The following is a 19,891-nucleotide window of genomic DNA, read 5'->3' on the forward strand; positions in this document are numbered from 1 at the left end:
ATACTTGATGGTTTTCATTTTTTGTTTTTAATTTTAGTTCTGAAAAATGCCACCAAGGAAAAAACGCACAAATCCTGGTATTGCCAAGTAAGTTCTTTTTTCATGCAAAACAAAAAATATGATTGTGATGTATGCAAAAAAAAAAGTGCTTTTTAATAAACAACTTTCAGTGTTTCTATAATTTCAAGAACCCTGTTGATTGAAGCCAAAAATACACTGACACAATGTTAACTGCGTATGTTAGATTTTCACAAGCTTGTTGTTCTTGGAAATTAAACTATCCACCTTCCAGGCAGCAATTAATTTTCAAAAACAGATTTGTGAAATTTTTCGTCTTTCTGACTGTTTTCCTCCTAACTGGTCTTATGTATCTCTCTTTTTGTTTTAATTTTGTTTTTGCTGGATGTCAGACATTCACACTGTTTCAGTTACTCTAACCAAGAGATTTTTTAAAGATTCTAATCATTCCTTTGTGTGCAGTTGTTTGTATTTCTCTTGCACTTGGTTCACCAGGTATATTCGCCAAATAATTTTTAAAATTCTTTTGCTTCTATAATTGATGGAATGATGGCGATCTAAATATTGTAGTTTCTTTTCATATCATACATATTTTGCTATCTTCTCTCAGTTCTGTGAAGGCCAGCATCATTAGAGACACTTACTTCAACTAGGGTTGCTACTTTCTCCCTCTTGTTCTATATTACTATATCAGGTTTAACAGCTCCGTTTTCTAGGTATGATGGTGCCTGATTTATTTCTTCTTTCTCATATATGTTCCCAAGACTTGTTTCTACATTGAATATTCAGCTTTTTACAGATTTTCTAGTAGAGATATTTATACGCTCTATTGTGTCGCATTGTATAACGCCGTCTTCCAACAGAACTTTACAACTGGATGTCAAGTGGTTCACATTCTCTACTTCTGTGAGGCAGAACCTGCACTTGTTATTACACTCATCTTTTTAAAAGCATTATTCATCAAGCCTTGATTTTGAGCAGCCATTTTCATTCTCTCCTTTGATCATAGTGAAGCGATCCTCTTTTCAGCCACTTTACAGAACTTTTCTTATTTATATATTCCTGTGATAGTTCATCTAGAAAATACTTGGCACACTGTTGGTTGGCCAATTCTTCCAGTTTCCTGCAATAAAATGTCTTTTTGTATTTTTTCCAACTCTTCTGGGCTATTTCCATTGCAGGCTTGTTTTCTGTACATATAAACTTACATATATATTGAATTAAAAAACATTCCAATGAACAGGATAATAAAATATTCAGATCTTCACGCTCAAATCAGCAAAAATTGTGCAACATCAAGCCACAGCTGGAAACTATCAGACTAGTCTGGTAATACAAACAGTTCTTTTTCACGAGGTTATATAGAGTATGGAGCGATAAGATGTCTCATTGAAGAATCAGGAAAGCAACCAAAGATTCGCGCTTCAAATATTTCCTGTAAGAAAGGCCATGTGTTAGAATGCTAGAATAGTGCCGGAAAGAGACTTATTTGGAGGAAACTTGGTGAATGAAAAAGTTATAAAAATATGACGTCAGTAAATAGAATATAGCACAAGACACAACATATATTAAGATTCAATTAGCAAAGTAATAATGTGATATAGAGAGAAAGAAGAGAGGGAGATAGGGAAAAAAAAAAACAATGGGGTATTCAGAATGGCGAGGTGAGAGAGCAACTGGAAATAAAGGTGGGGGTGGGGTCTTTCACTAAAGTTTGTGTGGAGTAAGAGGGTATTCAAAATTAGGGCATTACTTACCTAAATACAGTAGAAATGAGTATCCTAGGGCCACCGTATCCCGGTGGCCCTAGGATGCGTTTTTTTTTTTTTTTCAGGTTACTATGTGGAATACAATGTTTTTTCGGACCCAGGTTATGGTATTTGCCCCAGCTTACGGTGTTATTTATAATGTTATTTGATTATATACATGTGTATTAAGTGTATCTGTATTTTGTTACTAATCTTTAATGCCGTATCCCAGGGTTCTACGGTATAAGATGAAGGGGTGTGGAGGATCACATATGTGGAAATATAAAGTAAATCAGTAAAACTATACTCAGATTGTAGTTGATGTTTATTTTAACTGTAGGTTTTTCACAGAGGATTAAAATATAAAATTACTATTTTGACAAAATGGAAATGTTAGCTACTTATTAGTGAAATTGAAAAATGTATCTAATTAGAACTTGGAGAGGCTATAATGGGGAGGATGTTAATTTTGCTAGATGTTTGATTGAATCTGAGAGACTGTGTGAGGTTGGATTATTTTAATTTGTATTTTAAGTAATTTAAAGATATAAAAGGGATTAGATATAAAGGGTAGCTAATAACGAATAAATGGCAGCGATGAGTATATTATAGTATGTACTAATGGGATGGAGACAAGACCTGATGCGAACCTATGCTAAGTCTAAATTATTATAATGAGAAGTAAAGTCCAATTAATTAACAGAGAATAGCATAAGAAAGATAAAGATGGACTATCTACGTTAAGATAAATAAGTGGAGAGAATATATAGACACTATAATGAGAATGGTTTATACCAAAATACTGCATCTAATGAGGGTATAAGGTAGAACTGCTCTCCAAATGAGGGGAGAGATGTATTACAGGTGGTTTGAATAAATTATAATATTGGGTCACGGCATAGTTAAATTTAGATTTTACTAGCTTTCATACAACTCGCTCAACCGATTATTCAACTTTTTTCTGAGTTTTATTTGATTTTTTTGATTCAGGTTTAATAGCTAATAAATACTACTGTCCTTTTTCTACACATGCAATACCATAAATGGTTACATTTAAATTGACCATCATAGCTAACCAATAGGATGGTTCATATTCTGTTTCAGTACAGGATGCTCTGGCTTTGAACAATACACCACATTGGTCATGTCCGATTTAGGGTGATGGTTACAGCCACTGGGCACCAGTTGTTATGGCAGCAAATGCCCGCCAGTGACCAACAATGCTCGCCACTGGATAAGAAAACCATACAATGGATGACAGTGCACAAATATTGAAGACAGTCCATTTCATTTCATAGCAGTCGAATGAGCTCAACATTGGTCATGATTGATAGTGATCAACAATGATTAAACGCAAGTATCCGACTGTAAACACTAATGACCATCAGTGCTCAATATTGAAAACTGAAAATTTAATTTCAGAGCAGTCCAATTGAGACCAATACTAATTATGGCCAACAGTGAATGTTGGGAAGCAACAATGACAGTTGGAAAGGCAGCCAGTTTCTACCAGTACATGTGAGTAACAGTCTCAAAATAGCACTAACTGTCACTACAATGCCCAAGAATGCCTGACAGTTGAAGACAGATGTTTTCAGTTCAGAGTAGTTCAATGAAGGCTAACACTAATTATGCCCACCACTGACTGACAGTACCTGCAAGTAATCACTAAAAACCAATACTTAATGTCACTAAACCACAGTGATGATAGTGATAGCCAGTGACTTTCACTACCTGCCACTGAAAGATAATGCCCGAGAGTGGAAGCAAGATGATTTTATTTTGGCCATGACCACCAGTGCTTGCTATTTTATAGGGCTGAGAAACATAATTTTGTTTGTTTTTTGGTGGCGGGAGGGCTTCCCTGAAACTGTTATGGCCCTGTGTCATGCTTCCACCAGGCACCGCCAGTATGTGGGTTCTGCTAGTCTATTATATAAAGGGCAAACGTCTGTGTGTGTTCGTATATGCACTAAAACTTTTTCTCATCCGCATCCTACAGGCGCCAATTTGGCATTGTTAGAAAGAGTGATCTCTCTGACAAAAAATATGGAAAAAGTGAAAAAAAATCACACATTATTCCATGTAAAAATATTATTTTGATTGGAGGGGGGATACTTGCTTTTCGACGCGATTTGCAAACCGTTCATGCGCGAATCATTGATACGTTATTGTGTTGGAAATAGCTAAATTTGTTATGTTATAGCATGTGTTTTCATGAACACACATCGATAAAGACATTTAGTTGCTAACATGAGTTATGCAAGTTCACACCCAGCATGCGTTGACTATTTTTTCTTTTTTTTTTTTTTTTTTTGCTTACAAAATTTTGCTGTCAATTTCACTTCTAGCTGATGATACCAAAAGTCCTATTTTCTTTTATTGTTTTTTTTATGACTGGCCCCATCCTTCCATTGCTACACTATATGCCATCAGATATGATGACAATAAGGTTTTATCATTAACTATTGTAAATTGACATACTTTTAATAATTACTGTAAATCTTTTTTCTTTCTTTGAAAATATTGCACAGATTTATTTGAAAATTCATTGTGTTGTTTTCTTAAGTGTTTTTTTTTTTTACTTTTGAAAGTTTCAAACTCTTATTAGCTTGCTAAGGTTATTATCCTTAACGTTTGTGGAAGATGCTTTTTCACGTGTATTTGTTTCATTTGATTATCCACCTCTTTCTTCATCGTTCTTCTTTTTTCAAATCATATAATGATCCATTATTAGGGTTCTTTCTGAATAAAAAGAAGTGTAGGTATGTGTGTGTGTATATATAAGTGTAGGTATGTGTGTGTATATATATATATATATATATATATATATATATATTGATGGGGTATTCAGTAGCATTGAATGGTCAGCTGATGGTGGTGGGGAATTTGAAGCGAGCCACTTGGTATCTATATTTTTATAAAGTAATAGGGTTCGTGTGTTTCTGTCTGTGTGTACAGCTCTCCACCATCAACAAAATATAAAGGAGGTAAGAGGGTAGATCTCTCCTGGTAGAGAAACATTAGAACCCATTTTAGGATGTTTCTGTTATAGGAGACATAAGAATCTTTGCCTAATTTCTTTATATACTATTCTACAAACAACCCCCATATCGAATGACTTATGCTCATTTGCATATCACATTATATTAAATCTCTTTAACTAATTACCTCGACCTTATTACATATTGGAAATATTCTAATCATTTCAACTGTACTATTTACAAAATCTATTTAACATTTAATCTATCTTCTATCTATCTATATCTATATCTATCTTCTATATATCTATAAAAACAGAGATGTGTGTGTGCCACAGACGATTTCTGATTGGTTAATCCAATAATCACATCTCCTAAAAAACAATCGTTTCTACGCTCTTACCTTTACCATAAAATATTATGGCTTTATTTATTGTCCATCTTGGAAGGGTTTAATTTTTTAATAACTTGTTATTTACAAATTAAAAAAATACGAAACTATTATACGAAACTAAACTACACGAAATACGCGCACACACGCACACACACACGTTCACTACCGTCACGTTGTTATGGCAACCAAACCCGCTGACTTCTTTTTCTCATTTCACTCGTGGTCTTAAATTCATTTCGGGTTTGTATTACTGTACACATAGATTCGAATAAGTTGCCAAAAAACAAATATATAACAAATAAATGTTATCAAAGGCAAATTTTTCGTGTTTTTATTCAATTTAACATGTTTATTCAGCTTGAAAAGCATACAGTGTTTACCGATGTATTGGAAAATTCAAGATGGCGGCCGATTCTCTCTTTAACACGGTAAGTTTGGAAAAAGGTGTAATAAATAAAAAACCGGTTAAAATACTGTTAAAAACTTGCTCAATATATGTTACCGTGACATAGGTTGACATATATTCGGCGGGTTTTTAATAGTATTTTGTATAGTTTTTTATTTATAACACCTTTTCCCAAACTTACGGTGTTAAAGAATGTGTGAGACGCCATCTTGAATTTTCCAACACATCGGTAAACACTGTATTCTTTTCGAGCTGAATAAACATGTTAAATTGAATAAAAACACGAAAAATATATCCAGTTTTTATCGGTTTTTTACCTTCTCTGCAGAAGTACAAAAAAAAAACAAACAAAAAAAAAAAACGGAAGGTACTTTTACAGAATGTTAAACTAACCCTAACCGATGTTTTATGTTTAGTTTAGGAAAAGTCAGAAGAAATAAAAGTCATTATTGCATGAAATATACGTATTTAGTTGAAGTATTGTTTATGTCAATTCTTTCGAAGAAATTTAGCAAGAATACCTGTAAACCAGGAAATCGGTAAAATGTCATCATGGATGAATACTTGTCTATTATAATTTCTACCCTTGACAAAAACTTAGCCATAACAAAAGAGATTTATTGTTCAGATTGTTTTTGCGATTGATTTCTAAAAAGATATTTTATAAATAAAATCGACTTTAAACTTAAAGACTTAAATTACAATAATTGAATTTAAACATTCTTATTTCAATATTTGGCACATAACACCTGCAAAAATGATCACAATGTCAGGATTTCATTTTATTTCAGAATCGATGGCAAATACTAATATTTAACATTAGTTTATCATTTAAGCCGATAAAAAGCCCTTTTTTTTCCGAGTCATAAAAGGATTTGGAGTTTCCTAATCAACCTTTCGGGTGCAGTTGCACGCTCTCAAAATAACTAAAGTGTTGGCTTTAAAAAAATTGGTTCATTAAAACTAAACAGGTTTAGTTTTAATAAAAAAAAAAAAATTTTTTTAAAATCGCTTTGGTAATTAGATATGTCGTATGGTTATCCCTAATCGCTGAATAAAACCGCTAACGAGTTGAATGATTACGACATAAAATTAAACTCGGGTTCCTGAAACGGAAACTTCGTTTGTTTTTGTTTTTTTCTTATCAATATATTTACATTGTTATTTTGTTTTCATTTTCAATCATTCGAACAGTTTTCTTTTTCAAGTAATCCAAGTTACAAAATTCCCACTGTTTACTATGCTAAAATCACAATGACTAATGTATACCTATTAACCCTTATCCTTGAGTGGCCTCTGGGCCTTGATAAGTGGTGACACCCATGTAAAAAAAAAAAAAAAAAAATCACTCGAACAGTTTTCTTTTTATAATGTACAGTTTTAAAAGTTTAAAAACGATATAGTTTTTACTTCAGGAAAATTAATGGGTCAGTTTTTACGATGTGCCCTGTTAAAATACTGTTAAAAACTCGCTCAATATATGTTACCGTGATATAGGTTGACATATATTCGGCGGGTTTTTAATAGTATTTTGTATAGTTTTTTATTTATAACACCTTTTCCCAAACTTACGGTGTTAAAGAGGGTGTGAGACGCCATCTTGAATTTTCCAACACATCGGTAAACACTGTATGTTTTTCGAGCTGAATAAATATATTACATTGAATAAAAACACAAAAAAGATATCCAGTTAGGTAGAAAAGTAACTTATCTTGCCTTTGATAACATTTATTTATATATTTGTTTTTGACTATTTTTTTCGAATCTATGTGTACAGTAATCTTGCCAGGATGCGGAGGAAAATGAATGAAGGGGGAGGGGAATAAAATAAAAACATTTTGGAAACAGAGTAAGTTTGAAAGAATTGCTTTGCACAGAAAGAAATTAATGAAAAAATAAAATTAAATTTCTTTTCTTTCTTGATTTTTTTTTTAGTTTTTTATGAAAAAGGAAGTCAAAATTAAGACTATAAAAAACAATTTTTATTAAGAGCGAACCTCAGTCGTCAGGTCTGTAAAAAAAAGACGTGGAATAATAAATGTTTTCTAATACAAATTGTTTTTACTTATGTGTTCATTTGTCTCTTTGAAGTTCGTTTGTTTAATATATCGGTTTGCAATATAATTTTGTCATTCTGTCAGACTCAAATTTTAAATCTATATATCTATAAAAGTGAAAGTGTGTGTGTGTGTGTCTGTGTACATTTCCCTACGAAATAACTCTGTCAATTTTTAGTCTACAGACTCGAAATTTGATATACAGGGTACTGAGATTTGGAAAAATCTATGTGATCGGTTTTTAGCCAGAAATTTGGCGATTAAGGGGTCAAAGTTCAACGATTTGAGCTTTGAGAACTCTACCAAACTTCTCCGACAATTTTGGGTCTACACACTTTAAATTTTAGATATAGCTTCCGTGGACATGGATCTAACTTAATAACTTGATTTGAGCCCAAAACAATAAATTTTCAGGGGTCATAATAGGGGTCAAAGTTTAAAAAATTACCCCCTTTTTTTTTGCTCAGCATACACCTCCAAACACCCGGGCAACGCCGGGCACCCATGCTAGTATGTATAATGGTTGTATGGACTGGTTTCCTAGATGTAAATTCAATGAAACCTGTGTAATTATTAAAGAGTCCTCAGTGAAGAACAGAGCTCGTTTCAATATCACCCCCTTTTTGGTCTGATGAAGCGGTCTCTTTGAATTGAGATTCCACTCAAACATGTATCCACACATGTCACCAATAATGTTTGTATAATAAACAGACTATATATAAATTGTATAAAAAACTAGATATAGTACGATATTTAAAAGTGTAGAGAGTAAGTTTGAGTTCAGTAAAGCAGTAGTAAAAACTGACAATGATATATAAAAGTTATGCATATGAAATTAGTAAAAATAAGATAGGGGAAAAATAATAAAGCAAGATGTTTGGTACGGAACTTTCATCAACTAGCTATTTAATCATTACTCGTCAAAGGGAGAAGAAAAAGTTGTTTTCTAGGTTGGCAGTATTTTGCGCGAACAGTTGGCAGAGATGGCGGAAATTTTCTGTTTCTATGCCTATCCTTGTAGCCATGTCACTAGTAAGGGTGCTGGAGGTAAACGTTTTGTCTGGGCTGACGTTATCCGCCTGATAGTCAGGGACCCGAACCTTGGATTAACCACCAAGGAGGCTGTCCTATCAGCAGGTGCAAAGTACTGGAGCTGCTGTATTGCCATTTGGTGAATGGATTCTGGACCATGCAGTAGCTTCTGGTGGGGCCTCTCGATGCCATACTAGTGGGTAATTGTTACGGCTTTACCTTATCATTAGCTACAAATAAAAAAAAATAAAAAATTCTTTGTTTCTTTTTCTCTCTTAGTTTTCTCTCTCTGTCCTGCTCTAAATAAATCTGACGATCTAGTCCACAAATTCCAAAAATTCATCATGACAAGTTTCAAGAAAAAATACACGATTAAATCCAGTTCTCCAACTTCGAACGTAGACCCCTACTACTATGTCTCCTTCTCCAACATCAGGGGTCTACGTTCTAACCTTCAAGAGGTTGAAACCCAATTACAGGAGACTAAACCAGACCTTTTATTTTTAAGTGAAACTGGCATTGGACAGGCTATTTCCCTAGAAGAGTTCGCAATTAAAGGATACTCTAACTTAACTTCTAAATCTGACCCCCAAGATCACCATGGGCATGGAATATGTGCCTATATTAGGGATAACTTTCCATGTGGTAGGGACATCTCCAGGGAAGATCCTAACTTACCCTATATGTGCTTCCGGGTTGCTTTAGCTCACACTACGGCATTTATATTTACTCTCTATCGCCCCCATAACAGCGGAGTTACTATCTTTCAAAGCATATCTGAGAAAATTGACCAAGTCCTATCTGCTTATCCTTCAGCTAATATTCACGTATGTGGTGACTTCAATGTTCACAGCGTCGAATGGTTGACCCACTCTAACAAGACCGATGATGAGGGGAGGTTCTGTCATGATTTCTCCATTGCCTATGACCTCACTCAGATTGTTCAGGAATCCACTCGTGTGCCCGACAATGACGGCCAGTATGCGAGCCTACTAGACCTTTTTCTCACAACTTGCCCTGAACTATGTTCAGTTTCTGTTCTGTCGCCTCTTGGATCTTCCGACCACTCTGTTGTATCAATTAAGATAAAAATGAAATGTAATAAGTCCCCAGACGTACCTCTCCATCGTACAGTATATCGATACACTAAGGCTGACTGATATAGTTCCGTACATTTATATCTGATCTACCTCTGCATTCCATGTTTAAAAAGGATGTGTCCTCTATAGTATTAGACCTGACGGAATGGTTAATTGTAGGTATTGACCGTTTCATACCCTCGAAAAAGTTTCAGCAAAAACCTAACAGCCAGCCATGGTTCTCTCCAGAATGTGCTGCTGCCATTGTGCACAGAAATCACTTTTTCCACTGTTTCCAACGTAATAGATGTATGAAAACTAAAGCCGCTTTCAGGACTGCCAGCAACCATTGTAAGAAAGTAATAAAGAATGCAAGAGAGTTGTATGCTCAATCTGTTAAGTCCAAAGTAGCTGAGCAGCGGCTTGGTTCCCACCAGTTTTGGCAAATAGCAAACAGAATCCTGAACAGAAGCGTGTGCTCCATCCCAACTATTATCAATGGACCTGAGGTAATCTCGTCAGCATCAGACAAAGCCAAACTCTTTGTCAAGAACTTTGCAGCTAATTCTACCCTTTGCGATCAAGGCTGCCAACCCCCAATATTTCCTCCTGTATCAGAAAACACGCTATGTGATATACGTATATCTGTACGTGATGTTGCCAAGCTAATCAAAAACCTTGATTCCAGTAAAGCAACTGGCCCTGACGGTATTCCAATTATAGTACTCAAAAAACTTCAACCTGAACTAGCGCCCATACTTACAAAACTGTTTAAACGTTGTCTTAAGGAGAATAGTTTCCCATCTCCCTGGAAAATTTCATCAGTATGCCTTGTATTTAAGAATTCATGTGATCGCTCATCCCCCTCTCAGTACAGGCCAATAAGTCTCATGTGCGTCATGAGTAAGTTGCTGGAATCTGTGTTAAATACAGAAGTAATCAACCATCTCAACAAAAATAACCTTCTTAGTGACACTCAATATGGTTTCCGTTCTGCTAGATCTACAGCTGATGTACTTACAGTTATATCTCATAGGATTAGCAAATCTCTCGACGGAAGCAACCTTTCTAGGGCAATTGGTCTTGACATATCTAAGGCCTTTGATAGGGTATGGCATAAAGGTTTACTTCATAAGATCTCTAGCTATGGTATTGCTGGAAATGTCTTCTCAATTATTAAATCATTTCTTTCTGATAGGTTCATAAGAGTAGTAGTTGAGGGGCAAAAATCAGAAGCTCACAGTATTAATGCTGGTGTCCCTCAGGGATCCATCCTGGGCCCAACTCTTTTCCTGATCTATATTAATGATCTTCCAAATCACATCCTTACATCATTTGTAGACATCTATGCTGACGACACTACCATTTATGGTAGCACATCTAAGACAGTAAACGACCAAGTTCTCTCCAATTCTCTCTCCTCTGATCTTGAACACGTAGTACAATGGGGAAAGGAGTGGATTGTTACTTTTAATGCATCTAAAACCAAGCTTCTCTCTTTACATCATCAACATTCTGATCCACATCTGGCATCAATTGAAATGAATGGCTCTCGTCTTCAAGAGGCCTCAAGTTTTGACAAGCTTCTTGGCTTGACCATTACTCCTGATCTTAAATGGAATACGTACATCAAATCTGTTGCCAAGGCCGCTGGAAAAATGGTGGGATCTTTCTATCGATCCGGTAGATATCTCACTGCTCATGCTATCCTCTCTCTATATAAGAGCCAGGTACGTCCAAGGATGGAATACTGTTGCCACATCTGGGCAGGAGCTGCTAGAAAGGACTTGGCCTGCCTTGATAGAGTTCAAAATAGACTTCGTAGCCTTGTAGGAGATGTCCTTTTCTCTTCCTTGCAACCTCTATCTCACAGAAGAGATGTTGCGAGTTTGTCTCTGATGTATCGTTATTTTCATGGAAAGTGTTCGACTGAGCTTCAATCTATGGTCCCCCCCTCGCCAAACTTTCACAAGAAACACTCGTCTAGCTGTAAACACTATCAATAATTCCCTCCACTCTTTATCTGTGCCTAAACCTAAACGTAGATTCCATGAACAAAGCTTCTTTCTTAGAACTGCACGCCTGTGGAATTGTCTTCCGTTTTCCTGCTTTCCGGCTGACTACAATATGGTTGTCTTCAAGTCTAACGTAAATAAGTTCTTGATGAGCCGTTCCATATAAGTTATCAAATTTACCAAATTTTCATTACTAATGATTACTATATTGTCCAATTTCTACTGTACACTCTTTAACCCTTATCCTTGAGTGGCCTCTTGGCCTTGATAATGTGGTGATGCCTATGTAAAAAAAAAGATAAATAAATAAGGTTGTTCCAATATTGGAAGAATTAATCATATATATATATATATATATAATAAGAGAGAGAGTGGGGAGGGGAAAAAGGAGGAAAGGAAGAGTAAAAGAGAGAAAAAAATAGAGATATTACATTAGGTTGAATAGAAAGTTCTTGCAGAATTTTTAATTTCAAATGATGTATTTACAAATAAATTTTTGTTACTTCATTTTAAAGAGTGTTTTTCTACTCTATCTAATCGTTTAAATTACAATCGTTTTAAAACAATTATGTCTTTTTTTCAGAATGTTGAATACAAGATGGAAAAAAGCAAGTTCGCACAATTGTCTCTTTTAAATTCAAGCTAGGCTGGAAAGCTGCTGAAACAGCTTGCGATATCATCAAAGTGTTTGGCCCAGAAACCACTACTGAACACACAGTGCAATGGTGGTTTAAGAAATTTTGTGGTGGTGACGAGAGTCTTGAAGATGAAGAGCATAGTGGTTGGCCGTACATTGCTAAACCAACCCTGCAGAAGTTGAATGAAGGGCTACAAAACTCTACCTCATCTGCCATACTTTTCAGACCTCTCGCCTACCGACTACCACTTTTCCAAACATCTTAACAACTTTTTGCATGAGAAATGCTTCAAAAACCTAAGCGATATCAAAAGCATCTTCAACGACTTCATCGTCACCAGAATGCAAGACTTTTATGTTACTCACATAAATACATTCGTTTTACATTGGCAAAAGTGTGTTGATTCTGATGGTTGATCTGAATTTAAGTTAAAAACCCCAATAACTTTCTTGTCAACCTGATATTTCAGCAAACATTCATTTTTCTTCTTCATCTCTTCCTCCTCCTACAACTTTCTCTCACTCGCGTATTTTTGATTTGCTTTCTTTTTTGTCATGACTCATTAAATTTTCTACGCGACGCACTGAAGGGTTGGGATCCACAATTTGAAAAACACTGTTTTATATGATGCTGTTCCACACTTTAACCTGGGCAATTCTGGGTAACTGTTTACACACACACACACACACACACACACACACACATACACACACACACACATCTAGAGAGAGGGAAATTTTATTTTTAGAAGTGTGCACTTACAAGTTTGTAACCATAAACAGGAAAAAAAACAACAAAAATGGATGGATAAAGATGCACAGTAATGTCAGAGGACAAATGGTTTCGTTTGTGGCAAGTTTTTTTAGGGAAATTAGAATTTATGCACTCATAAAAGAAGGGCTACTTGATTGCAACCAAAAATAATTGCCTCAATCTAGACGGATTTTTTCATTGCCTGCTGACAAAACAGATGGAGGTGATAAAAAAATGAAACAAACATAAAATAGTGAAATTAGAATTTATGCGTTCATAGATGTTGGCTCAATTGGAACACAATCACTTTCCTCAGTCTAGGACAGCCTTTTTTAATAATATTGAAATACTTTGTTTTAAGGAAGTCACAGACCTTCAATCAGAGAGCCATAAGGGAAAAATGTAATTTAAAATGCAGTGTAAGGTGACAAGACTCCAGCCATAAAAAGTTTTTTTTTTATATATACAGGTGAATCTCTAGATATAGCTTGGCTTCTGAAATGTTTGTATCTTAAAAGTATTTTACACGTAAATCACAATCTGTTCCAAGTCGTATGAAAACACCCATTAAATTTTATAACATGCATGATATTGATTGTAAAGTGACAGTTCTTAAATTTGGATTACTTCCAGAAAAAAAAACCTGCTCTACCAGGGTTTGTAAAAATTTGTAAAGTCTTTGAATTTTGACTTTTGCCTTGAAAAGGCCTCATTTCTATTATTTCCTTGAAAAAATCCTTGAAAATATGGAAAATCCCTTTACTTTCCAAAATATGGAAAATCTCTTTACTTTTTAAAAGCCTTGAAAATTGTATTTGTCCAATAAAAATTTGTGTTGAAATATTCCAAATAAAATCAGAATAAATACTATTAAATTATTTTTTAAGTATTAAAAATAAATACAATTAAAATATTTCTTTAATACTATTTTCAGTATTAAAGAAATATTTTAATTGTATTTATTATTTAAATACATTGTGAATTGCATCATATTATTGTGGAGTTACATCCCTTTATCATGAAACTTGTTTTTACTTTTGAATTTTGCATTTCCGGTATTGTGCATACAAGAGTTGTCCCTTTATCACAAAACTACTCAATTCTTGTATCCACAATACTGGTAATTCAAAATTGAAACATAGAACAAATTGAGCGTGTACACATTCAACAATGGGTAAAATAACAATATTAAATCCCGCTAAATATAAGTTGGTCAGGAAATGTAAATATGATTGTCAACAAGCATATTGTGTGTATGTAAAAAAGGCATTTGTTTTGAACAAAATGGTGAAAGTGCCTTGAAATTGCACATGGCTGGCACTAAACAAAACGAATGCACGTGTCAGGAATCGACACTCAAATTGAACAGTTACAATTTTGTTCTGAAACCATCAACTTCAACTGGCGTGTGAAATTTCAGCCCGGCTACAAACCAAATTCTGTTTTGAATTTTGTTTGTTGCATGTTATTTTCATGTAAATAACTGTGACCTTTAAAACTACTACATGAAATAAAGAGATAAATGAAAATGATTTTGGCAGTTTTGTTACTGTGAAAAATCCAAACTTTCATGAACATTTCTGGGCAGATAACGGAAAGAACCAGAATACGCCAATGATAAAAGAATTAAAACAAAATATGAAAATATTTTTTGTGTGTGGAGGGGATATTTTTTTTTTTATATGAATGAAAACAGAACAAAAAAACTTTTTCTTGTAACTTATTTTTTTTGAAATTCATAATTTTTTGGTAGCAATCTTTATGATTTTTTTTATGTAGAAGGCAGGGTTGTTAGCAAATTGTCTTTTGTTTTAAGAGCAGATGATAACAGTGGAGGTAGAGAAGTTCTCTGGAAGAAAGCTGAGGGTAATATTCAGCTACCTGGTTCAATATGGAGACTAAGGGATCTTTGAATCTGTCAGGTTGCTTTCTAATAAGTCCCTATTAGTCACACACTTGAGTTTTGTTCTGGGGTAGTTGGCACCTCTATATTCATGATAATATGGACCCATCTAGTCCAGACATTTCTGCTCCCGAGTGAAGAGCACACGCAGTTTAACTACTCGTAGTGAACTCCAGGATTCTTATTGTGACTCCTAACCAGGACCACAACATTGGCGACATGGATTCGAAAAAAAGAACCCACAAGGATCTCCTTTGTATAAGCAACCAACTTCTGATCAACAAACTCGTGTTTCTATCTGCATTGAAAAAGTAAATGGTGGTTCCACAAAGTGTTTTAAATGACAAAAAAAGAAAAAACGACCTCACTTCCAGGGTTGCGGAGTCGGAGGTTCTAGCTGGAATCGGATTTTTAAGAGTACTAGGAGTCGAAGTCAGAATTTTTTTATCCAACTCTGACTCCTTAATTTCAATAATTTTTTTTTTTACATAGTTTTCCTGTTAGGTTTTACCAGTTGCACAATTTAGCAGTTTTTGTATGGTTTTGTTTTAATTTTTGGAGATATATCATATTTTGTACTGCAATGCTTATATTTTATCAATATTTTTCAGCCCATCGGATCACTGCAAATCCTGTCTGAACAGCTGTTTTCATTTTGGTTGTGACGTTACACAGGATCAATGGAAATTCTGTCTTTGAGTGAGATCACTGTGGATTACATTAGATAACATTACGATTGTAATCAGAAAGTTATCCAATTTCTAAATCAAATGGAATTTAGCAGTAGGATTAGTTCAGGATCGATCCAGAATTACAATCTTATTCAAAGATGGCATAAATCTGTTTAAAACTTTAAAAATATCGAAAAAACAAAAACAACAAAAAAAAGATGGCATAAATCTGTTTAAATGTTAAAACTTTAAAAATATCGAAAAAACAATAACAACAAAAAAAAGATGGCATAAATCTGTTTAAATGTTAAAACTTTAAAAATATCGAAAAAACAAAAACAACAAAAAAGATGGCATAAATCTGTTTAAATGTTAAAACTTTAAAAATATCGAAAAAACAAAAACAACAAAAAAAACGGCGAACATGATGGAAAAATATTTTTTAAAAATGGGAAAATAAAGAATAAACGAACGAAAAATGTCATAAATAACCCTGTTTAAATATTAAAACTTTCAAAATCAAAAAAATGTCCGATATGTTGGCTTGAAGTGACCACGATGCTGTCACTATAACCACGATCACATCAGCGAAGTAACATTTTTTTTTCTATTTAAACTAATTCATGAAAGAACGTTTTTCGTGCATGCATGTTTGGCTAAATTGTCATGAAGGAACAATTTTTTGCTACCTTCCCTCATTGTGAACATGTATTTCTATAGGAAATAATTGACTGTTTTTTCTAATATTCACATATTATTTGACCAAGACATCGCCCTTTCAGATGGTACCGGTTTCAACCCGGTCCGATGTCACTGAGAAAAGTTTTAGGCAGACATACAAACATACAGACAGGTGAGATTCATATAATAGACTAGCAGGGGTACCTGGCGTTGCCCGGGTGAAAAACACAGGTGGGGGGGAGGTTAAAATAAAGTTTTGGTAGGTAGGTAGGATTGAACCCGAAGCCCTGAGGTGAAGTTGGAAAATAAAATGTAAAAAAAACATGACACGTTAACCAATCGGTCAGCAAGTAACAGTTACTGAAAGACGTTTGAATTTATTTAAGTAGGAAGAGAATTGAAAGGTGCCCGCACCTAATGATTTAATGAGGTCAAGTGTAAATCGTGGAGTTAACATTTTCTGCAAGCATTATGACGGCATAAACAATAGCTAGTCAGCAGTTAACATTTTCTACGGGACAGTTTTTAATGAGGTCAATAACACGGTTTGTTTGTTTTTACCCAACTTTGGGGAAAACCAACTCCCCGTTTATTAGGGGAGTGTCCAGTTTGATATGACGCTAAAAAGCCGACATTGACCAAACGTTTATATCGCTTTCCGGAGACCACCGGGAACTGCCGATTCGAATCCAGTTTCGCTTTTTCATACTGAAAAGCGAAAGATACACGCGACGATCTAAAATTCTGGAAAAAATAGCATGTGAAAGTCGGGCAAATTAAATACACATGCGACCCCCGTTTGTAACTCTTAGATATTATCATTTAGACAGCATATAAAAAGTTTTAAGAAGGAATGAACCGACTGAGAAGTCCAGCAAAAAAAGCCTTTTACAGACATACAGAAAAAGTGAACATACATACATACACACATTTTCGCTTTTATATTTATAGACTAGCAAGGGGTACCCGGCGTTGCCCGGGTGTTTTTCGGTGTAAGTGAAAACAAGCCAAAGCGTTGACGACGCGCAGTTGGAAAATAGTAAAGTGTTTGAAAACAAACAGGTGCGCGTTTTTGATTGACGTGACGCCGATAGGTATTGAGCAGTTATTTTGTGCGGGACAGTTTTGAATAAATGGGTTTGTTTGTTTTTAAAATCCCGCTCCCTCGTCTCGATATGATGAAGTCGACATTGAACAAACAGGCTTTTGGCCTGTGATTAGAGTCGAGTTTCGTGTTTTTTTATACCGAAAAGCGAATGTAACGTGTGCTGATGCGGGAAATGTGGAATAATAGAGAGGCGAGCTCCGTGGATAATTCATAGATATTACAATTTATAGATGATATAAAAAGTTTTAAAAAGTTGTGAAGCGAGCAAGCGCTTGTTTGAAAGAAGCCTTTCGTGGACATCGAGGAAAAGCTTACATACATACATACATTTTCGCTTTTATATATATAGACTAGCTTGGGTGCGGGGCATTACCTGGATGTTTGGAGGTGTATGTTGAGCAAAAAAATAAAAATAAAAAAGTGGTAGTAAGCAGACAGACTCAAACCCATACTGCGAAGAAGAAAAAGAATGTGAAAAAAAGAGAATAGTGATTTCAATGAGTTGGTAATTAACTTTTTCCCAGGACGAAATAAAAATATTAAAAAAAAGAAAGACAGAGAGGTGGGATCGAACTCGAAAACGTAGGGTAATTAGTCTTCCTCGCTAACCATTAAGCCAAAGAGGACAGTGAATTCAGTGAGTTGGTAATTAACTTGAGAATAATAGGAGTCGCCATGCATGCGGAGAAATGAACGTTGCTTTTAAATCTGGCTGGGAGCCAGTTAAGCTTCCCACTTTCTGTTGTTTTATTAATTTGCTTCCCCATGAAAGCAAATTATACACAAGGTCGTTTTTAACGTGGGGGGAAACCAGTTACCCCAACAAAGGGGGCACTCTGGCAGTATCCAAATAAATAGTAATTATCCTCAGTATGAAGGGTTTCCCCTACATTGATTAAGAACCAATTAACTTAAATGAAGCATCAATCCTGGCCCGAAGGCCAAGAACTGCTTTGACACTTTTGAGAACAGTTTCGATTTATACGAAAAAGCCAAACAAACCTCCGAGATGACAGCACGGTGGGAACAAACACCCGAGATGACGGCAAATTTGCGAATGCGAGATATTACGATCTGGGAAGTATGCGAAAGCTTCTTGTGGAACCTAATTGACGCGAGAAGCCCTATGCAAAAAGCCTTTGGAAGACATACACAAACGCTCTCGCCCATTTTGCCTTTTATGTATATAGACTAGCGGGGCTACCCGGTGTTGCTCGGGACCGTATAAACAATGAGAAAATTGAATTAACCTGTCTTAGAATTCTCTTTCTCTGTCTCTCTATCTCTCTTTTCGTCTTACAAAAATAAATTCTTGAAACTAAAACATTTATTACCTGTTTACATGGTCTTTTGGCTAAGATCAAAGTGTTGTAGATGTTCTTAGAATTCCAGCAGTCTCATCTTTCGTAGAAACAAACGTTACTCGAAAAACAAATACAATCACTCTTATTAGTTTATATTTTAAAACACAGTTCCTCTCTAGACATCTCTCTTTCTCTCCCCCCCTCTCTCTCTCTATCTGTGGGTGTGTGTGTGTGTGTCTCTCTCTCTATCTCCCTCTCTATCTGTCTGTCTCTCTTCGTCTTCCTTACTCTAAAGAGTGATAAAAAAAAGAATATGAAGTAATGCTAAAAACATTGATCGTTCTCTTTCTCTCTATCTGTTGTTGTTGTGTGTGTGTGTGTCTCTCTCTCTCTATCTCCCTCTCCCTCTCTATCTATCTGTCTGTCTCTCTTCGTCTTCCTTACTCTAAAGAGTGATAAAAAAAAAGAATATGAAGTAATGCTAAAAACATCGATCGTTAATAATTTTTTAAGTGTATTATTTTTTGTTTTACTTCACATTTTTTATGATTCAGCATGTAGCGTTTATTAAATTACGTATTTCGTTTCCTGTCTAGACATCTCTCTCTATCTGTCTCTCTCTCTCTTTCTCTCTCTGTTTGTGTATGTGTGTGTCTCTCTCTCTCTCTCTCTCTCTCACTTCGTCTTCCTTACTCTAAAGAGTGTTACTAAAAAAGAAAATGGCGTCTGACTGGGTTTTTTTTGTAAAAACCTCGATCGTTAATATTTTTTGTAAGCATATTTTTTTTTTTACTTCACATTTTTGGCTTGTTATTTTTCGTTTAACTATCGTATCTAACTATTTTTAACGTGCTAATAACTTTGGTAACGTTGTCATAGCGTAGAAGTTCATAGTTTAGCTTGTGTGAGGGTTAAAGATTTTTTTACCGATAACAACAATGTTTTTAAATTCAGACTGCCATTACAGCTTGCTGACGTCAAGATCACGTGACATGACTCAGCTGGTTTTAAATACAAGTTGACCCAAAATAAACGGCCCTGTGTACACTTTATGTAGAAGAGTTGGCGCCCATATTTTTGGGGGCAGTTATAAATCGATTTAA

At 35.0% G+C, this 19,891-nt stretch overlaps 1 protein-coding gene across 1 annotated transcript in view; it reads left to right on the forward strand.

The window, feature by feature from the left end:
* Positions 1–19,891, forward strand: part of LOC145283784 (uncharacterized) — a gene marked incomplete in the record, with an annotated part of 207,322 nt that overhangs the window by 142,360 nt on the left and 45,071 nt on the right. The window contains 1 exon segment of the mRNA XM_080132850.1: positions 38–87. Within this exon segment, the coding sequence (XP_079988976.1) occupies positions 47–87 (41 nt within the window).

This window comes from Euprymna scolopes, chromosome 8, assembly GCF_053919585.1.
Source record: "Euprymna scolopes isolate OS-2025 chromosome 8, ASM5391958v1, whole genome shotgun sequence".
NCBI classification, from domain to species: domain Eukaryota; kingdom Metazoa; phylum Mollusca; class Cephalopoda; order Sepiida; family Sepiolidae; genus Euprymna; species Euprymna scolopes.